Raw genomic sequence first — 19267 nt, 5'->3', positions numbered from 1 at the left:
GTGTCCTGGGGTCAAGTCCGAAGGCGAGGCCCCGTGAGGGTGACAAGTGGATGTCAGCCAAGTGGGGTGTGAGGACGTGCCCATGGGAAGGGGATAGCGAGGGGGCCCAGGGTGCTCGGACGGCTCACCTGTCACCTGCAGGCCCAGGCCCTGAGTTTGGATTTGTTTTTTAGGGACCCGCAGATTGTGGGTACTTCCTGCCCCCGAAGCCTGGTCTGCCCTGATGTGGGTGAGCCCTTGCGGCGGGGTGGGCCCGGGGCATGGCCCGTCCGGCGTGGCTCCCTTCCGCGGAGCAGTATCAGGAGGAGCCTGGTCCATTCTGGCCCCGCCCCCGGCTCTGGGCCTTATTCAGCGGAAGCCACGCCCCTCTGAGGCTTGTGCGGCACCCCCTCCCTGGGCTCTCCTCCGGGTGCCCTGGCTGGCTGACCCCCAGCCCCGGAGCCCCCACCCTCCACCAGCAGTCCCCGCCCCAGCGCGATGCTCTCCGTCCCTGCAGTGACCACACCAGAAAGCTCTCAGACAGGGCCAGTCTCTGCCCTGGTCGCTCCCGTGTCCCCAGCACCGGGCACCCGAGCCCAGCACGTCAGAGGTGTTCAACAATAGTTTTTCTGAATAGCCGCGGAGTCAAGGCGTGAATAAAACCAGACCCTCGCCCATGCATGTCGCCCAGGCACGTCCCTTGTGAGGGTCCCTGAAGCCCACGGAGCTCTGGGCGGGTGGCGTGCCTCTGGCTAGAGGAACCAGGTGCCTTGGGGCCCAGCAGGCGCGGGCCCTTGGGGAGACCAATCTGTGCCCCTTCTCGCTGTCCCCCACCGTGCTCCTTCCCACTCACGGTTGGACTCTTGCCCTGCTTTTCCATTTAGGGGTGTCCAGCTAGAGCTCATTCGGAGGCTGCCAGCCACCTCGAGCCTCGCAGAAGGAGGCGTCTGTTGGCCCCAATCTGTGCCCCTTCTCGCTGTCCCCCACCGTGCCCGGCACTGGGTCCCTGAGACCGCGCTCCTCGGTCACAGCCCTGCCCGCAGCCACACGCACCCCTTTGGGGTGATTTAGTTGTCAGAGCCGGAGGCAGTGGGCAGTCGTGGGCTGCTCTTGGACGGTCCTTGAGCCTTCTCCTTCCACCATGGTCCCCCCATCTGGGAGAGGAGACCTCATGCCCCAGGCATGAGGGGGAGCAGGAGGCCCTGTGCACTGGCCGGAGCAGGTTCGGGGAAAAGCTTTTGTAAAAAGCCAAGGTCAAGGTTGTGTTGGCACCAAACACCACAAAGCGGCAATTATCCAGCTATCAGTGTGGTGCAAAATGATGTCCGACTTTTTTAAACGAAAGCTTTAGACAGTATTTATTAACTTTGTGCCTCTTATAATTTTTGATGTCACAGTGACTGATTTATACCTTATTTTTTCAGATTATCGAAGTATCGTTCATAATCGTGCGCAATATTTGCACTCATGTTCGTCCCACCTAAGACCACATTACAACTGTTTTACTCTATGAGCTTCATAAAGGTGCCCATGCAAGGATAGCAGCAAAGTCTAGTCAGAGCACTTATGGGGACGATGCAGTGACTGAAAGAAGTTGCAGGAGGTGGTTTTCCCGTTTCCAAAGTGGGGATTTCAGTTTGAAAAACGAGCCAAAAGAGTGTCGTCCCCAAAACTTGATTCCGAAGCGTTGGAAGCTGCTGTCACAGAAAACCCCACCATCACCTCTAGGGAATGTGCAGAACAATGTAATGGAGCCCGTACGACCGTGCTACGCCAACTGAAAAGGACCAGGAAGGCGTCAGTGGTTGGGAAGTGGGTCCCACCTGGACTGCCTCCAGAGAATCTGCAACAGTGTGTTGCTTGTTGTGAGTCACTGCTTTTGCGAAACCTTCAGGCACCATTTTTAGGTCGGCTTGTTACAGGGGCTGAGAAGTGGGTCCTTTACCGTCACGTTACACGCCGCTGATTGTGGATCAGTCGAGGAGGGGGAAGAGTTCAACAGCCAAGAGCAGGCCTTCATCCAAAGAAGATCGTATTGAGTGTGTGGTGGGATATGGAAGGGATTGTCCATTACGCACTGTTAGACAGCAATCAAACAGTTACTGCTGATCTTTCCTGTGAACAACCTCGTCGTTTGAAAGCAGCTTTGAACCCAAAGCGACCCTCCTCAGTCCACAGAAAGGGTGTCGTCTTCCATCACGATAACGCTCGTCCTCACACAGCTCGGCTCACCAAAAATTCCTGAAAGAGCTTGGTCGGGAAATATTGCTTCATTCCCCATGTTCTCCTGACCTTGCTCCTTCTGATTGTCACTTGTTTCGGGGACCACAGAGCCATTTTGATGGCCTTAGGTTGACATCAAGAGAAGGGGTTGAAAGTGAGTTGGATTCATATTTTGCTTCAAAACCTAAAGAATTTTATAAGCGTGGGATTTATAGGCTAGTTGACAGATGGAATGAGGTTCTAGAAAACAAAGGACGTTATGTTACCGAATAAATATTTTCATAATCATGGGCTTTTTCATGTTTAAAATAGACCTTGAAATCGGACATTATTTTTGTACCAGCCTTATAACTTGATTAGCGTAGACACAGCCGCCCATGCCTGCTTCCGCGGGTCCGGCACTCAGGCAGCTGTGGCAGAACGGGGGGAATGCTGGGCACAAGAGACTGGGCCCCTGGCTGTCCCTCTGCGTGCCCCAATCTCCCCGACTCCAGACTGGGGACGAGCTGTGGCAGGGACCGTGGGCTGGTTTCCAGGAGAGCTCTGGAAAGGCCAGGGGAGCAGGCACGTGAAGGGAGGGCGCGTGGGGAAGGTGCAGGCGCGCCCGTGTCCCGGCCTGATGCCTCCAGCAGGACCACCGTGGGCAAGTTAGGCCGCACCTCAGCGGTGTGTCCATCTGTTTCCCAGGCACGGGCTGGTGGTGATGACGGGGTGATGACGGTAAGGAGGAAGTTGATGGTGGTGGTGGTGATGATGGCTATGTTGATGGTGATGATGATGGTGATGGTGATGGTGATGATGGTGATGATGGTTATGTTGATGGTGATGATGATGGTGATGATAATGGTTATGTTGATGTTGATGGTGATGATGGTGATGATGATGTGTTGATGGTGATGATGGTGGTGATGGTGATGATGATGGTTATGATGGTGATGATGGTGATGATGAGGGTGATGATGTTGATGATGATGAGGGTGATGATAATGGTTATGTTGATGTTGATGGTGATGGTGGTGATGATGATGGTGATGATGATGGTGATGATGGTGATGATGGTGATGGTGATGGTGATGATGATGGTGATGATGGTGATGATGATGATGGTGGTGATGGTTATGTTGATGGTGATGATGATGGTGATGATGATGGTAAAGAAGAAGATGATGATAATGTTGTTGGAGGTTACATAACACCTCTTATCGGCTCACTGTACATCTCTGGCCAAAGAGCCTTCAAAAGGTATCCCTCCCCCACTGAGAGGTGGGGCTTAATTCCTCCCCCCTTAAATCTAGGCTGCCTCTACTGCTTGCTTAACCAACAGGACACAGTGGAATGATGGCACATGACTTCCAAGTCTAGGTCAGATGGAGCAGCTTCTCCAAACCCTGGACCTCTTAGGAGACGCGTGGAGCTATGACGGAAGACACCTATACCCCCAGGGCGCCGCGATGGAGAGCCCGTGCGCAGACATGTCCTCACTGAGCCCAGCCTTCCAGTCGTGCTGCCCGGGGGCCAGACTTGAGCGCAGATCGGTCTCCGACTCTTCAGGCCAGCCTGGCTGTGCCCGCTGCAAACCGGCCACCCAGGGCCCCCAGCCAGGGCCCCATGGAGCAGAGGGGTTGCCCAAAGGGATTCCTGACCACACTTGTGAAACATAATAAAGGGGCCACTGCGAGCTACCGCGGGGTGGGGGTGGGGGGTGGGGCAGTGTGTAACTCAACGCTGGCCCACTGCAGCCGCAGGTCTGGACGGTCCTGGGTCTCAGCCACGTCCTGGACAACGTGTCTACAGGTGGCTGCAGGGCTTGCCCTCTCAGACCTAAGCCCCCGCCGGGCCTTGCCCGCCTATGGGGTCCGCTGCAGACAGAGGGCAGTTCAGCCCCTGCCTCCTCCTTGTGCTCTGAAGCTGCTGCTCACAGAGCTGTGACAAGTCACAGAAGGAAGGCCGAGGAGGGGCCTGGAGAGAGCCCAGCACAGTGGGAGCCCAGGGCTGCCCTGGGCCCAGGGCAGCATCACCAGGAGCCCCAAACACACCCGCTCAAGGGCAGGGCAGCCCTGGAGGACTCGGTGCTCCGGAGGGTGGCCCTGGGCAGCCCCCAGTGTCCCCATGCTGCCACAGGCTGGCACGTCCTCCTGCCAGGCCCTGGGATGGGGGGCCCTGGGGGTCAGTGGGGAGCAGGGAGGGGCAGGGCTGAGCGTGGCAGCCGACCGGCTCCTTCCTGTGCCCAGGCCGGAGGCGGAGAGGAGCCCGCGCCCCCAGCAGACACTGCGGTCAGTGCTGTGTCTGTGGGTCCCACCCACGCTCTGCCCGCCCATTTCACACGGATGAGGATGTGGGGCCGCAGGGTTCCAGGGGCCGGAGTGTGAAGCCAGGCCTGCCTGGCCCTTGGGCCCGTGGCCCTGCCTGCCCCACATGCGGTCCCTGTGTGAGAATATGAGCGGCTTATACTTTAAGGATAGGGGTTCCCTTCTGAATTCTTTTCCTCCTGGGAGGCCCCTATTTACCCTATGTACCTTGGCAGGAGCTTCTGACAGAGCTCCACCCTCTAGGGAACAATTGCCGCACCACCGTGGGTGATGTTCAGAGTCTTCTCTGATCAAACAGCATAAACAGCTCATATTTTATTTATGGGGAGGGGGAGTCTAGACAGAAAAGGCAGCAAAATGCTAGGTGATGTGGGTGTGGGGGCGCTGGGAGCCCAGCAGAGCCCACGGCCTGCTGGGCGGGGGCAGACCCTCTGCTTCAGAGGGGCCACCTCCTCCTGACCAGACCCGTGCGAAGACGCCGGCCAGCCGGGGCGAGGGCGCAGAAGCGGGGGCGCTGCTTGTGGCAGGAAGCCGCCACCCTCACCCCCACCCCGTGGACAGTCCGGGGCGTCTGTGGGCGTTTGCTTTTCCTCTCAGTCAGGTGCTGCTTTTGTGAAACGAAACGTCCTGAAGGTTTGCTCTGTGTCCACTGCGCCACGGTCACCACCTGAGAGGGCTGGGCTGCTGTTACTGCCCCCTTTACAGGCGAGGAAACTGAGGCCCGGAGGAGGGACGCACCCCAGCATCGACAGCCAGAAGGTGGCGGAGCCAGGCCCCGCCGGGCTGCAGTGTCCTCCAGCCTGCCCTGGAGCAGCCTGGGGGCTCGCCCTGGGGGGTCGGTGCTGGAGAGGGGGGCTGAGAGGGTCCTGCAGGGTCACCCTGGGCCACACGGGACACGAGCCACATCCCTTAGCGCGTCCGCTGCCTTGGGACGCGAGGCTTAGGTGGAGCTGCTCCAGTCAGACTGATGGCACTTAGCAGGTGCCAGGCGCCTACTGCGTGTGTGACGTTCTGCGGGCTGTGTCTCTGACCCCCGCGTTTTCTCCCGGGGCCCTCGCTTTAATGGGAGGAAATAGAGTCAGGGCAGCCGAGGTGCCCGCCTGGGCCCCAGGGACAGGCGAACCGGCAGAGCGGGGACCGCACCCCGGGCGCGGGGAAGGCCCCGCACTGTCTGCCCCCCCACCCCACGGCCCAGCCCCGAGGCCCAGGGCTGCATGACTCCCAAGACAGTCGGCCGTGGCGGGTTCACCCCCCGGTCCCAGTCAGAGAGGCCCGACCTCGGGCTCAGCTGTGCCCTCGCCCCTGGAATGCAGACGCGGGGTGGGCTGTGGCCGGTGGTCGGGCCCAAGGAGGCGCGGGCGCTCATTCCTCCTCCGCCGCCGAGGGGCGTGACTGCAGGAGCCACGGGGCTCGGCCGTCCTGTTAGTCCTTTCTCAGCAGCCTCCACGGAAGGGCTCCCACGCGCAGGCGCCCGGGGCGGTGGCTGCAGAAGGCCCCGGCCCTCAGGACGGGAGGGCGGCTGGGGAGCCAAAGGGAGGGCTGCGGGGCCTGCTGGGAGCTTCTGGGGGCTGCAAGGCCCGTGGGGACGCCTGGGAACAGGATGGCCCCGGGGGGGCCAGACTCGCAGAAGACCTCCAGGTCTGGGGGCACCCTGGCTCTTGCCCAGGATGGTTTTGCCCACTAGCCCTGGGAAAGCGGTCCGGGCAGGGCGAGGCCACAGGCTCTTCTTGGGCACAAGGCGCAGCATCGGGCTGAGCTGGGGAGGCGCCGGGGGCAGGTGTGCAGCAGCGGCCGCCACCTCCTCCCCGCTCCAGGCTGGGCCCGCTCTGCCCTCTCGACCGGGCTCCCGGCATAGTCCCAACAGGGCCGTGATGTAAAGCAGGCCACTGGCATCTCCACGCGTGTCTCCCCGCTGTAGAGTGGAGCCCATGGCTGGTGCTTATCTCTGCCTGACAAAGAAAGAAGCTGGGGGTGGGGACAGTGAACAGCAGCCCCCAGGCCTACTGTCACCTGAGGGCAGGTCCCTCTGGGCTCAGACCCTCCTGGGCCTCCTGCTCCCCTTTCAACTGCACCTGAGCTGGGCGATCAAGGTCTTTCTGAACCTGGGCCACCCCCACCTGCAGGGCAGGACCTTCGCTCCGCACTGAGCGTCCTGAGCAGCGGCAGCCCCTCCCTGCAGGTGCCCGCAGCCCGCCCGCCCAGCTGCGGTCCGACCGCTCCAGTTTTGCCCTCCCATGTCCCCCACCTGACTAGGCCCCACCTCAGGCCCCTCCAGAGCACTGAACCCAGTACCTGGCCCCTTATCTCCTTTATATCTGTGCTCTCGCCTCCTGCCCCCCCTCTGATCTAGGAAGGCTTGGGTTCCCTGGTTGTTCACAGGCTAGCACAGGTGGGACCTTGCGAGGCTTGTGGATGCACGACCCCAGGCCCCAGGTCCTCAGCTGGGGAGGAGGGAAGGGTGGTGCCTGGATGGTGCGCCCCTCCCCTCCCCCCTCCTGCCGGTTCCCTGGAGGCCCAGCTGGGGGAGGGGGCGCTGGCTGGCGCGGGGGGTTGGGGCACCTCGGTCCAGGACACCGCCCTGCGCTCGCACCTCTGGGTGAGCCCGGGCATTCAGTACTGACAGCAGAAGCCTGGGACCAAGCCAAGTGGCTTCTGCGTCCACCTTTACAATCACCGAAATGAGCTCACTTGTGCTGTGGTCCAAATACCCTGGCCATTGCGATGCAACCTTCTGTGCTTGTGAAATTAAGGGCATCATTAATCTCGCCTGGCTCCCCGACAAGGTGCGCAGATCAGGTGCGTGTCCTGGCAGCGGATCGAGGGCGGGTGAGCGTGTTCTGATCGGTACGAAGTAGACATGGGGTCCTTCCTGGGTGACACCGATGGAGGAGAGCCTGCCCCCAGGGAGGGGGGCTGGGACCCCCCCACGATGAGGACAGTGCTTGGAGAGGAGAGAAGGCTCCATCCATGGACAGGGCCCAGGAGGCTGTCGTGGGGGAGCATGGTATGGGGTGGCCGGGGGGCTTCTGACGGGACAGAGGACCCGAGCTGGGGTTGGGCCACAGGCACCAGGTGTCAGGTTTCTGCTGCACTTCAGACAGACCTTTGTTAACGGAACTTTTCCCTGATTATAAAGGTATAAAGGCTCATTATAAGAACATACGGGGGGCGGGGGTAGAGGACGCTGGCCTGCCTTCGCCCCCAGAACTCACCACGGTGCAGGAACGGGGGACTTCTTTCCAGGAGTTTGTGTATGCACTTATAGCCGGAATCCTTCTGTATATAGTTTTAGACTGCTTTTTTTTCACTCGGCAGAATATTATTTTTAGCACATGCGTGGATTTTATTGGAAACTGATCATTCAATGCTCAACAGACCCACCTTTAGAGCTGTTGGCTGGGCCTCTGAGTTTTGCTTCCCGGGTTCCCTGGCTGGACAGGGAGGAGCTGGCCCCGCAGGGCTGCCATGACTGGGGCTTCCCCTCAGGGAGTTCTGGATCGCACACCTGGGCGGGTGGAGCTTACTTTACAGGAGAGGGCGGGGCTCAGGGGAGAGCTGTGCCCGCCCCCCACGGCTGTGGCCCCTCCCTGAGGCTGCACACCCCTCCACTAGTGTTTCTCTGAAGCCAGTGAGCGGAGAAGGCCAGTGGCTGGGCGGGCGCGTGCCCAGGGCTCGTGGGGCCAGGCTGGCGGACCAGCTCCGTCAGTAGCAAGGCGAGAGCTCACCTCTCTGCTGGTGTCCCTGTGGCCACCCCGTGACAGCAGGAACCACTGAGGGCGTGTGGGGGAGGCCATCCCGCCTTCCTGAGTGTTGTGATCCCCAGGATCTGCGCGTCAGGGGCCGGACCAGTGGAACTCAGCTCATGGGCAGGGACGCTTCACGCTCAGCTCCCCCGCCCGAGCCCCCCGCCCATCCCCCCACCCATGGGTGGGCTCTGCTGTAACGGGCCTTCTCCCACCAAGAGGCCACGGTGCCCCGGAACGTCAGGGAACAGCGTATAGACCCCAGGATAGTCGGGAAGTGTCTGCCATGTGGTTTATCTCGGGCAACGCGGGGGCCTCGCCTTCCACAGAACTGCCAGAGGCTCAACAGGGCGCCTTGGTGGGCGCTGGGCTGAGGTGCCCTCCGACAGAGAACCCCCAGCCGGGCTCGGGGCCCCGTGAACGCCCGTGTGTCTGCGCCGCTCAGGGAGGCCTGGGCTGACCGCCCTGCAGGTGCTGCTTACTCATCCACGTTGGAGCCCTGCAGGGTCAGCCGCGGGATCCAACGCCACGTCCCCTCCCCCGCTGCGCACGGGAAACCCAGGCCAGGCCTCGCCCACTCTCAGAGGATAGACTTGGGTCAGGAGGTCTGACCCCTAAAAGCCCAGGACTCCCCCTTCCGCCACCTGGCCAGGACTGATCAAGGACACATATGTACAGTGAACCTAGGAAGCATCACACGCGAAACAAAGTCGCTTTTTCTTGAAAAGTAACATCTCCCGGCAACCACGCTCCAGAGAGCAGTCCCGGTGACAAAAGCGAGGACAGCTGGGTGGCAGGCAGGCAGGCCTGGGCCGGGAGAGGAGTCACTGCCATGGTGGCAGGAGCCTGACCCTTGCAAACGGTATCTCCTCCCTTCCCCCACCTCCCCCTGCCCCACCCCACGAACATCCCTGGCTATGCGCAGTGGGGGGCCCTGGCCTCCGGGACTCTCAGGGGAATAGCAAGCAAACAGGCCACAGGGAGGGATGGGGGGTGGGGTGGGCGGGGGCATGCTCAGCCGGCCGCTGAGAGGCCATGGTGGAGCTGGGCCTTCGGGAAACATGTGGCGTGGCAGGTGTGGATGGGGGTCCGGAGCAGCACCCGGTGCTGGCCTGGGAGGGAGTGGCCTGGGGGGGGTGGCGCTGTGTGGACCGGGCAGGAGGGAGGTGACCCAGGGGAGGGAGAGTGTTTTTAGGAGCCTGGACTTGATCCCAAGGGTGATGGGAGCATGGAAGGGTTTTTAAGCTGTGAGTGACCAGGCTGGGACAGGCGGGGTGGCAGACAGAGGGTTCTGCTCTATGTGGGGTGGGGGGAGACTGGGGACAGGCCGATCAGGGGTCTCCAGACAGAGAGGGTGGAGCCTGGGCCTTTTGGGGCCTCCTCTTGGGGTGCAGCTTTGCACCAGGCCCGGTCGGCGCCCTCGGCTGCCAGCCTGAGCCCGCTCGCTGGCAGGCGCGGGCCGGGAAGGCGCGCTCTTCAGCGCTGCGTCCTTTGATGCAGGCACTGGGGAGCCCAAGGCCAGCTCCTCGGTTCCTTCCCCCATCCTTCAGTGCAAACGACTCCTCTTTATGGCCGCCATCAATAACCACTCCGTCCCCACTGCTGCGGTGGCCACATATATAACATTTAAACCACATTGGTGGGTGACAGAGATGCACAGATATTTTTAATCCCAACAGGCTATTACGGTTCATATCATGTCTGTCAAATAAATATTATGAATTATTTCCAGTTATCTTTATGGGGGTGAGGGACTCCATCCGTGGGCCGGGACTGGGGGCTCCCTGCATATTCATTCTCTCTTATGTATATGTATGTACATTGAGAGAGATGGATGGGACGATTGTCGATAATAAATGCCCCCGAGAAAACACATTCTCTTCTGGCTCGGTGGGCGGCGCCTGCAGAGGGCCGAGGGAGAGAGGCGCCAGGCCCGGGTTGCGGCCGCCCGCCAGGCTAGCGCTCGGCCGGAGCCTTCCCCTCCTCGGCCCCGCGATGCGTTCACATCAAGCTCCCTGTTGCTGTGTGCTCCGTGCCCAGATGGCGCCATGGTTCCCTGGCTCTTTTTTCCCATCTTACAGAAGAAGAGACTGAGGTTCAGAGGGGGCCACATGAGAGCTGGGGGCTGAGCCAGGCTGTGGCATATCCCTCCTGGAACCCGGGTTTCCGGTGTGCTGCCTGGCTCTCCTCTTGTGACTGGTCTTGCCTGGTATCTGCCCCCCCCCGCCCCCACCCTGGAAAGCAGGGAGGGGCAGCAGTTCAGGAGTGCGTGGCCAGTGGCTGTCCCCAGGCTTCCCTGGGGGGTCTGACCGTTACCCTCCGCTGTGGTGACCAGGTGCTGGAGCCACGGCCGGCCCGGGAGCCAGTCCCTGCCCCCTCAGTGTCCCCATCTGTGAGATGGGTGGAGGAGTCTGCGAGGCTGGTTGCCCCACCGGTGTTCTGGGCAAGCTCCTGCCTCTCTGGGGCTCCACCTCATCGCCACCTCCCAGGTTGAGTCACCTGTCGCCACGGGCAGAAAGTGTCACCCCGAAGGAGTCACAAGGGTGGGGAGAAAAGGCCCTGTGGGCTAGGGCGCTTGGGGACACAGACAGGCCACCTGTCCATGAGGACAGGCTAGAAGTGCCTCAGCCACCGCCATTCTTGTTGGGGACAAGTCCCCCAGCCCCCCATGAGCTCCTGCTGGTCACCCCTCAGGATCACATGGGCCCTCCTTGGGGGGAAGGAGCTGGTAGCAGCCGAGGTGACTCTTGGTGTTGCAGGAGCTGCTGGGAGCGGGTGGCCCAGACATGAGCCCCGGGGGCCCCAGCCCGGCAGACGCCGCCTTTAAAAATATTATTTGCCAGCAATTCCGGAGACTGTTTACAAGACTGAGCGGGGACAGGCACACGGAATAGACCCAAGTACCTTAAAAAGCACCCTTCAGGGGGGAATAAAAAAGCCCCAAACAAAAAACAAAACCCTCTCAGATCCCAGGTTGTAAATAGATGGATATTACTACAGAAATATTTTTGGCTGCTGAAGCCCACGGCTGGGGGTGGATTTTTCCATGGTTAGCTGGGATCCGGCCACTCCAAGCGGGGCAGCCACTGTCTCGGGCGGTGTCGTGTGGGTCAGTGTGCACCAAAGGGCCCCAGCCTGAGGGGAGAGTGAAAATAAAAATAACAAGCAGAAGGCGCCTTCTCCGGCCAGGAGCCCAGCGCCAGGGGGCCCGCCCTCCCCACGCCGCGGCGGCCTGCGCCTCCCCCCAGCACCCCTGCGCCCCGCCACGCCCGCAGGTGAGGGGCCTGGCCGAGAGCAGCGGCACCTGCAGGGTTCCAGCCGGGTCTGCGCAGGGCTGGCCCCGCCGCTCGCTCCACGGTCCGCGTGGTCCCCAGGGGAGGCCGGCGGCTCAGGCCGGGTGACGCCTACTCTGGTCTCTCGCGCCTTTGACTGCCTGCGCCCTGTGCCTTCCCTGGGCGGGGAGCCCAAGTGGAAATGTGTCTGTGGGGGCTCCCTGTCTCCAGGTGCCAACGGGCCCAGGCTGGAGTTTTCCGTGGCAAGGGCGCGGCTGGGGGAGGCGCGGGAAGCCCAGGGTGGCGGCCGCCCGCTGCCGGAGGCGACTCCGGGTTCTCAAGCCTGGCCTCGCAGGCCTCCAGGCCGGCGTTCCCACCAGCGCCCGGCGTGTTCCGACCTGCCGGGCCCGCGGCTGCCGCCTGCGCCCTCGCGGCGCTGGGGCCTCCTCCCGCCGGGCCCTGCTCGTGCCGCCTTCAGCCCGGCGGAGAAGTCCCACCTTCAGAACCCGGCCTGAGAACCAGCCGGGCCCGGAGGCTGCCCGGCCCCCGGGTGGACCTGGCCATGCCCTCCGGAGGCTCGCTGTCCACTAGGCTTCCTGTCTAGCTCCTTGCGGGCGTGTCCCCCCCCCTGGGCGGGGTCCCCCCCCCGGGGAGCCCAATTCGTCATCTCGTAAGAAGCCTAATCTAGCGCTCACTGAACTCCTCCCACCGAGAACCAGACTCGCCCTGTGTTATCGCTGTTTGTCATCCCAGTGACTCAGAGAGGAAGGGGTGGTTCTCCCCACTTTCCAGATGAGGGCACTGAGGCGCAGGGAGGAACGTGACCTGGCCTCATGGCTGTCCACCTGGGGCCACACCTCCACCTGAGTGCCCAGCCTGAGCCCAGGGTCTGGCCCTTGGTGAGGGCTCAGCAGACGTTTGTTGGGTGAATATATGACCCGTGGCATTGGAAAACAGGGGTCATTCACGTCCCCCCCACCCCCACCATCCGTCCTGAGACCCAGTGCCACAGAGTGTGAATGGGCCATCCATACGGGAGGTGACAGGAGGCAGGGCTGCGCCACTGGTCCCTGGCTCACATCCTCAGCGGCCCAGAGGGTCCAAGGACGTGGCTCACATGCTGGCTTCGCCCTCGGGGCTGTGGGACATGCCTTCACGTCACCTCTCCCAGCCTCTGTGCTCACCAGCCAGGTGGGTGAGCAGTGCCCACCGGCCACCAGTTGTTGGGGTGACAAGCAAAGGACTGCGTGCCATGGTCCTGGGGGTGCTTCTCCTCCTGGTCACTTGTACCCGGAAGCGGCCTCCGCATCGAGAGGGCACGCGGTCTTTCTCTGGCGGGGGCCAAGCTGTCTGCCGCAGGCCGGGCGGGCAGACAAGCCAGGAGTTCGGGGCCCAAATGCGCCCCTGGGGGTGTGCCACGGCCCAGGGCCGCCGGGACCTATGGAGACAGGCCTCAGAACGGGGCTGGCACACGGCACGCGCCCCCTGAGTCCGTGCGCCTAGGTTTGCCTGCCCCCAGCCCTGGCAGGAGGAAATCAGATTGAGAAGCGGGTGGCTGCGGTTAAACAGGCAGGGGCTGGAGGAGGGAGGGGCCGGGGTAGGACGAGGTGTGTGTGGGGGGCAGGTGGGCACAGGGCCCAGGAGCCGGCAGGGAGGCGGCTTTCTAGAGCAGCGGAGGGGAGCCTGGATCCAGGAGAAACCAGGCGGACAGGCCGAGCTGGGCCAGGGCCTGTGGCTGTGCTGGGGGAGGGCTCCCCAGTCCGTGCGCGCCCTCCCAGACCCCCAGGACGCTCCTACCCCAAGAGCGTGAGGGCTTCCCTCCTGGACAGGTCCCCATGGCCCCCGCGGGCTCCAGCTCCGGGCTGTCCCGTGGAGGTAGGTCCTGCTCCGACTGCATTTCACAGAGGGGACCGTGAAGCCGAGCGTGGCAAGCCTTACTCTGGTCACACAGGGGGCCCTGTGCTCCAGGCAGTTGGACTCAGTCTCTGGTCAGGGGCTGCGGCTGTCTCTGGGCAGCGGGGAGGGCCGTCCAAACTCAGGCAGCACCTCCCTCCCCATCAGCAGCCCCTGGCCCCAGGACCACCGCGGGCAGCCTCTGCCCCCCTGAACACCATCTGCACAGGGAAGGGTCTAGAAGGCAGCAAACTCGTGGGGACACTGGGCACAGCCGCCCACCCTGGGCCCGCCTCGGGGCTGCGCTTGCCCAGGGAGGGTCGGCCCGCGCGCACGGAGCCCACACCAACCCCGACTCCCGCCGCCCAAGCTGTCCAGGGCCAGGCGTCTTCCTTTCGGTTTCATGCAAACAAATCCTGAATTTTAAAGTCCGGGTAGACGACTACCCGAGGCATAAAAATAGCCACCAGCCTCAGAGTCACTGCCCAGCTCTCAGCAGCTCCTTCCCAGGCCGGGGCCTTCAAACAGGGGTCCCCGAAGTCGGGGCCCACGTGCCGCGGAAGCGAGAGCCCCCGCCCTTCCCGGCCACCGGTGGGTCCGTCGCGGGGGCGGGGCTGGGGTGTCCTTCAGCCTTTGCTTTCTCGCAGGCGTGAAAGTGAGGGGAGCGCGGGGGGGGGGGGCCAGGAGGAAAACAGACGCCCCCACGGAGGAGCCGAGCCCGTGCTCCCGCGTCGGGGCTCGGCCACCCCGGCCTCAGTTTCCCCCCTGTCGGCCATGGCGGGCGGTGCTTTGTGTGGCGGCGCAGACAATGGCCCCGCCGCGCTGGGCTCCCCAGCCTTTCTCTTCTCCTCCTCAGCCGACTGGCTTTTTTCTTTCTTCTTCTTCTTTTTTTTTTTGTTTGGCAGGCCGGGGAGGGAATTCTGCGCCCGCCCGCGCCCTGCCCCCGCCCCGCTGCCCCCGCGCGGCTCCTGGGAACCCCTGGCGGAGGCAAACTTGTAAGTTTGCAACGAGCTGGCTCGCTCGCAACTCGGCGGCCGGGCGGGCAGGCTGGAGGGCCGCGGGGGCGCGCGGGCGGGGGCGGCGGCGGGGGGGGCGCGCGCGGGCGGCGGGCGGGGCGGGAGCGGCGGGCGGGGCGGCGGCGCTGCGCCGGGTTCGCGCCCGTCGCGGGCCCCCCGCCGCCCCCCCGCCGGCGCCGCAGCGGTCGGAGCGGGGCGCGGGCGCGCGCGGCGGGGGCGCGGGCGCGGGCGCGCGGCGGCGGCGCGCAGCACAAGTAGTTTACATTGTTGGGCGACTTTTGCAACAACTCGCCGCGCCGCGGCCTCCGCGCGCCGCCGCCGCCCCGCCGCCGCCGGCTCCCGCCGCCCGGGCCCGGCCGGCCGCGCCGGGGGCCGCCGCGCTCGCCTGTGCCCGCCGCGGCCGCCGACATGGACACCAAACATTTCCTGCCGCTCGGTGAGTGCTCTCGGGCCGGCGGGCGGCGGGCGGGGGCGCGTTCTCGGCGCGCGCGGGGCGCCCCCCGCCCGGCCTCCGCGGAGTTGGGGCGTCGGGCCCGGGGCCGGGGGCCCGGCAACTTTTCCCCGCGCGCGCCGGGCGGGGAGGCGGCCAGGGCGGCCGGGGCCCCGACCGGGTCTCCGAGCGGGAGGGCGGCGGGCCGCAGCGGGTCGGCCGGGACGGGGGTCCTTGCGCCCCGGCCTGGCAGCGCCCCGCGGCCCCGGCGCCTGCCTCCAGCCGGCGGCGCAGGGACCGGGCCGGGCGGGCGGAGCAACTTGTGCGCTCGCAGCCTCCGGCCGCCCTGGTACCGGGACGGCTTCCGCGCCAACGCCCGGGCCGCCGAGTCCAGCAGGCCGCCGGCCGGGGCATGCGGGACCCTCGTCCCCCCCGAGCAGGCCGGCGCGGTGGGCAGGGTCACCGAGGGGCCGGATGGCGGGGAACGTCAAACCTGGGAATGCCCTATCCCAGAACTGGGGCCCTTCACTCTGGAGCGCTCGGGGTGTTCTCCCGGGCCTTCTCTGGGGCTGGCCCTGCACTTGGGGGGGGGGGTGGGGGACGCCTCTGAGGCACGGAGGGTCAGCTTTCCTGTCCTCCTACTGCCGTCCTGGTCGGTGCCTTCTTAACCGCAGACTGCCCTCCAACTCCAGGCTGGGACACACCGGGGAGGCGGAGGGGGCATGGCGGGGGGGGGGGCAAGCTCTTGCCCTCCCCAGGGTTTGGGAGCCAGTGAGAGGCAGGGAAGGGGGAGGCGGTGGGGAGACTTTATAAATGAGTGCCGGGAAGGAGATTAATTTGGTGGTGGGGACAGCAGCCAGGCTGTCAGGCTGGGTGAAGGATTTGCCCTGAATGGAAATTAAAACAGCTGATTCTCAATGGAACCCTACGATCAGTCCCCCCTCCTGTCTGTCCAGCCCCCTGCAGCCTGGGATGCAGTTTGGCCACTTGGTTGGCGGTCAGATCCCCGCTGGGCTGCAGACACCTCAGTGAGCCGGGGACCTGGCCCCAGGGCAGGTGTCTGGGGCAGGGTCTGGGCACTGGGCGCTGGCAGAGGGCTTGCCGCAGGCTGACGGGGTAGGGTTCCAAGTTTGTCAGACCTAAGACCTCCTGCCTGAGGACTCTGTACGATGCAGACTCCTGGTCTTCCCCTAAGCCCGGGAGTGGGCCCGCAGGCCCATTCTACAGACGAGAGAACTGGCTGGAAAGGCTGAGGCCACAGGCTAAGAAGTGGGGGATTTGGCATCAGACCCCCAGTCCGTGGAGCCGGGCTGTGTGGAGCAGGAAAGGGAGCCGAGTTGTTTGTGACTTACTGTCTGGCCTGGTGTGGGGCTGGCGGGCTCCTGTGTGGGCCGACATCTCCTCCCCATTAAAGCTTAGCACGCGCACAGCTGCACGCAGAGCCAGGCTCTCCCTGAGGATCTCTTCTGGAACCATCATCCCCCCCCCCCCCTGCCCCGTCAGGTGGCATGGCCCTGCTGGGTGCGGGAGCAGGACAGGTCACTCTCCCTGACGTCCTGGGAGTTGGCACATATGGGGCCCAGGTTGCAGGGTGCCAGAGTCCCCATGCAGAGCAGAGGTGGTGCCTCTGAGCCACTGCCCCAGGAGCCTGCGTGGGTGCCACCCTCCACCCCTAGAAGGCAGGAGGCTTCGCCCTAATTCTGCCGTGGCCTCCCAGGCAGCCCACACACCCCAGGCCTGAGCGGAGAGACCGGGGCTCTGATTACGCTTTATTTTTTTCTAAGCTTGTGATGGGCTCTGAAGTCCAGTGGAGTTGAAGGTCCATGTAAGCGGCTACCGGCCTAAGCCCTTTAGTCAGCGCGGCCTGGGCCCTCCTGGGGGGGCCGTGTCGGGAGGCCTGCTTTGAGCCGGAGCTGCTGGGAAGGCTGAACAGCTCCGTCCAGTTGTCTGGCTGCTTTCAGGGCCTCGGGCGGAGAGAGTTTCCTCCTTCCAGCGCCTGGGGCTTGGTGGACACTCGCCCCCACCCGCCCGGAGCCTCCCAGCTGCTGCCTGCCGAGCCACCCACCGGGGAGAGCAGGGATGAGAGCCTGGGGTGCAGATCGCGGTGGTGGTGGGGGGGAGCGGGGGGAGGGGAGGCTGAGTGACTCGCTGGAGGCAGCCGCTCCTTCCTGGCCCTCTGCCTGGGCCGGCCAGCGCCCCCACGCTACCCCTTCAGCAGGCAAGGCCTGTGCCACCACCCGCCCGGACCGTGGGACTGGACGGCAGAGCCTGGACAGGAGGACAGGAGGGCTCAGACCGCACCAGGCCCCTTGGCAGCTAGTGACCGTTGGCCCTGTCGGGGGTGGGTGGCCGCTGGCAGAGTGATAGGCCCACTGACTCTTCTCTGGGGGGCTTTTTGGGACCTGGGTGAGCTTGGAGCCCTGGTGAGGGGCTTCTGGTAACATCAGACACTTCGGGACCCAAAATAGAGCATGTTCTGGGGCCTCCCGAAATAACAGGGTCACGTGACTCGGCAGGCCGGGCTGGAGTCCGCCTGCCCGGGCAGCTCTGTCTTGCCCGGGCACTGCCGACCGGGCTGTTGGGGCGTTTGTTTTGCTAAACTCCAGAGGGGGCTCTGTTTGTTGACGGGGAAGTGTCAGGGTGAGAAAAACAGCTCTCCCGTGTGGCCTGACTGTGGCCGTGGCCTTGCCAGCCGGCATCCTTCCCCGGGGCTGGCTGTCGTCACCGTCCCTGGGCCCAGCGTGCAGCCCTGACCCCCTCTGCCCAGACGTGGGTGGGACGAGCGGGGGGCTCCCAGGACGGGCCGGGGCCCAGAGCCAGGGTTAGGCGGCTCCACCAGCTCTTCCAGCTGTGCCTGTCCTTCAAGGCCCGAGGGAGCGGCACCTCCTCCAGGAGGCCCGCTGTCCGCTCTGCCTGGCTCCTCCCTCACCCCCTCAGGCTCTGGGGGCAGTTTCGGGTAGTGGTCTTCATTTCCTGTCCTGGGAGAGGAGGCCTGGGGGCGGGTAGTTGTGGAATTACTGTGCAGTCGCAGGATGGGTGCTCGGCGCGGGCCCCTGCCCAGGCGGGCAAGTGTGCGAGCCTGGGGCTCTGGCGCCAGGAGAGACAGGGTGCGAGGTGAGTGAGGTGGGATGGACTCTGGGATGGACTCGGGCTACACAGAAGGTGGCGTGGGGTTGGGGGTGGGGAGGAAGCCGCAGACGGCTGTCCGGGGCCGGTGGAAGCTGCCTGCCGAGTCTCGTGGTCTCGGGCTCCGTGGGCCCCTCCCACGGTGGGCACGTGTCCGCGCCCTGGCTCCTGGGGTGGGCCAGGCTGTCCTCTTGGGGCAGAGGGCTCCTCCCCTGCCCCTGGCTCAGCGTGGCGGCCCCCCGGGGGACACAGAGCAGAGACCACTGAGCTGGCTCAGGCTGAGGCTTCACAAGCCGGGACCTGCCCTCCTTCCCTTCTCCACCGGCTCCAAGTTGTTTGCTTGTAGCTGCCGTCTGCGTCCGGCGCCCTGAGGTGGCCCATTTCCACGGGAGCTGGCTGCTGCTGGGGCTCGGGTGGGGCAGGGCTTTGGGTCCTCCAGGCCCGGCCGTCTGCACTTGGGGGGATCACCTTCCAGACCTTTGTCCTGATGTGGCCGAGCAGGTCGATTTCAGGGATGCTGAGGAAGGGAAGGGAGGGCGTCCCTCCCCGGGCCTCCCCTGCCTGCAGCACGTACACTTTATAAGGTGCAGTTCCAACCTGGGCTCGCGCTGCCGCTTCCCGCTCCCATCCAGGCCGCTTTGTCAGCTGCTCCCTGCACCCCGTCTCTCTGGAAGGAAACGGCCATCTCTCTGAGGGGGGGTCACCCCAGGAGCTCTATCCTCCTGGGGTCCTGGTCCTCCGTCCCTGCTGCCTGAGTGTGTGGCCACCTCTCAGAGCCTCCGCTGCCCGTCTGTACAGCGGACACTCGCCTGGGCCCTTCCAGGGTGCGGGGCAAGGCCGTGGGGGCGTGTCTACCGCTGCTGCCGCCTGGGTCCGGGGGGGGCCTGGTCTGAGTGTTGGACCGAAAACAGAAGCCGATGCAGGGGAGATGGCTGGCGCTGTCCAGTGTGCGGAGCGGATTCGGGAGGAGAGGGCTGCCCCGTGTCCTCCCTGCCGGGTCCCCTGCACGTGCTCGCCCTGAGGCCCGCAGGAGGCAGGCGGGACCGGGGGCTCGCCTGCATGGGCCGTTCGGAGCAGCAGGGCTGCAGCGCCAGGGAGATCGCACCCTAGAGTTACAGAGCGATTGTCTAGGTCGGCAGCTGGACGTGCGTGAAATGGAGCAGAAAGCAGCTTCATGAGGTTGGCCCAGGCCAGGGCAGGGAGTGGGGATGCGCCCACGCGTGTGCCGGGCCTGGCTGTGCACACGCACACGTGCTCCCACGCCCCCTCTCAGCCA

The 19267-nt window shown here is 64.4% G+C and overlaps 1 protein-coding gene across 1 annotated transcript in view; it reads left to right on the top strand.

The window, feature by feature from the left end:
• The first annotated feature begins 14784 nt into the window (after positions 1-14784).
• RXRA (retinoid X receptor alpha) overlaps positions 14785-19267 on the top strand; it is a 79793-nt gene continuing 75310 nt past the window's right edge. The window contains exon 1 of the mRNA XM_090274988.1: positions 14785-14871. Coding sequence (XP_090131114.1) covers positions 14844-14871 — 28 coding nt within the window. The 5' untranslated portion in view covers positions 14785-14843. The remainder of the gene's footprint in view (positions 14872-19267) is intronic.

The sequence above is a fragment of the Furipterus horrens genome, unplaced genomic scaffold, assembly GCF_987537825.1.
Source record: "Furipterus horrens unplaced genomic scaffold, mFurHor1.1.pri manual_scaffold_4, whole genome shotgun sequence".
NCBI lineage: Eukaryota > Metazoa > Chordata > Mammalia > Chiroptera > Furipteridae > Furipterus > Furipterus horrens.
This window is presented reverse-complemented; position numbering and strand designations above follow the sequence as displayed.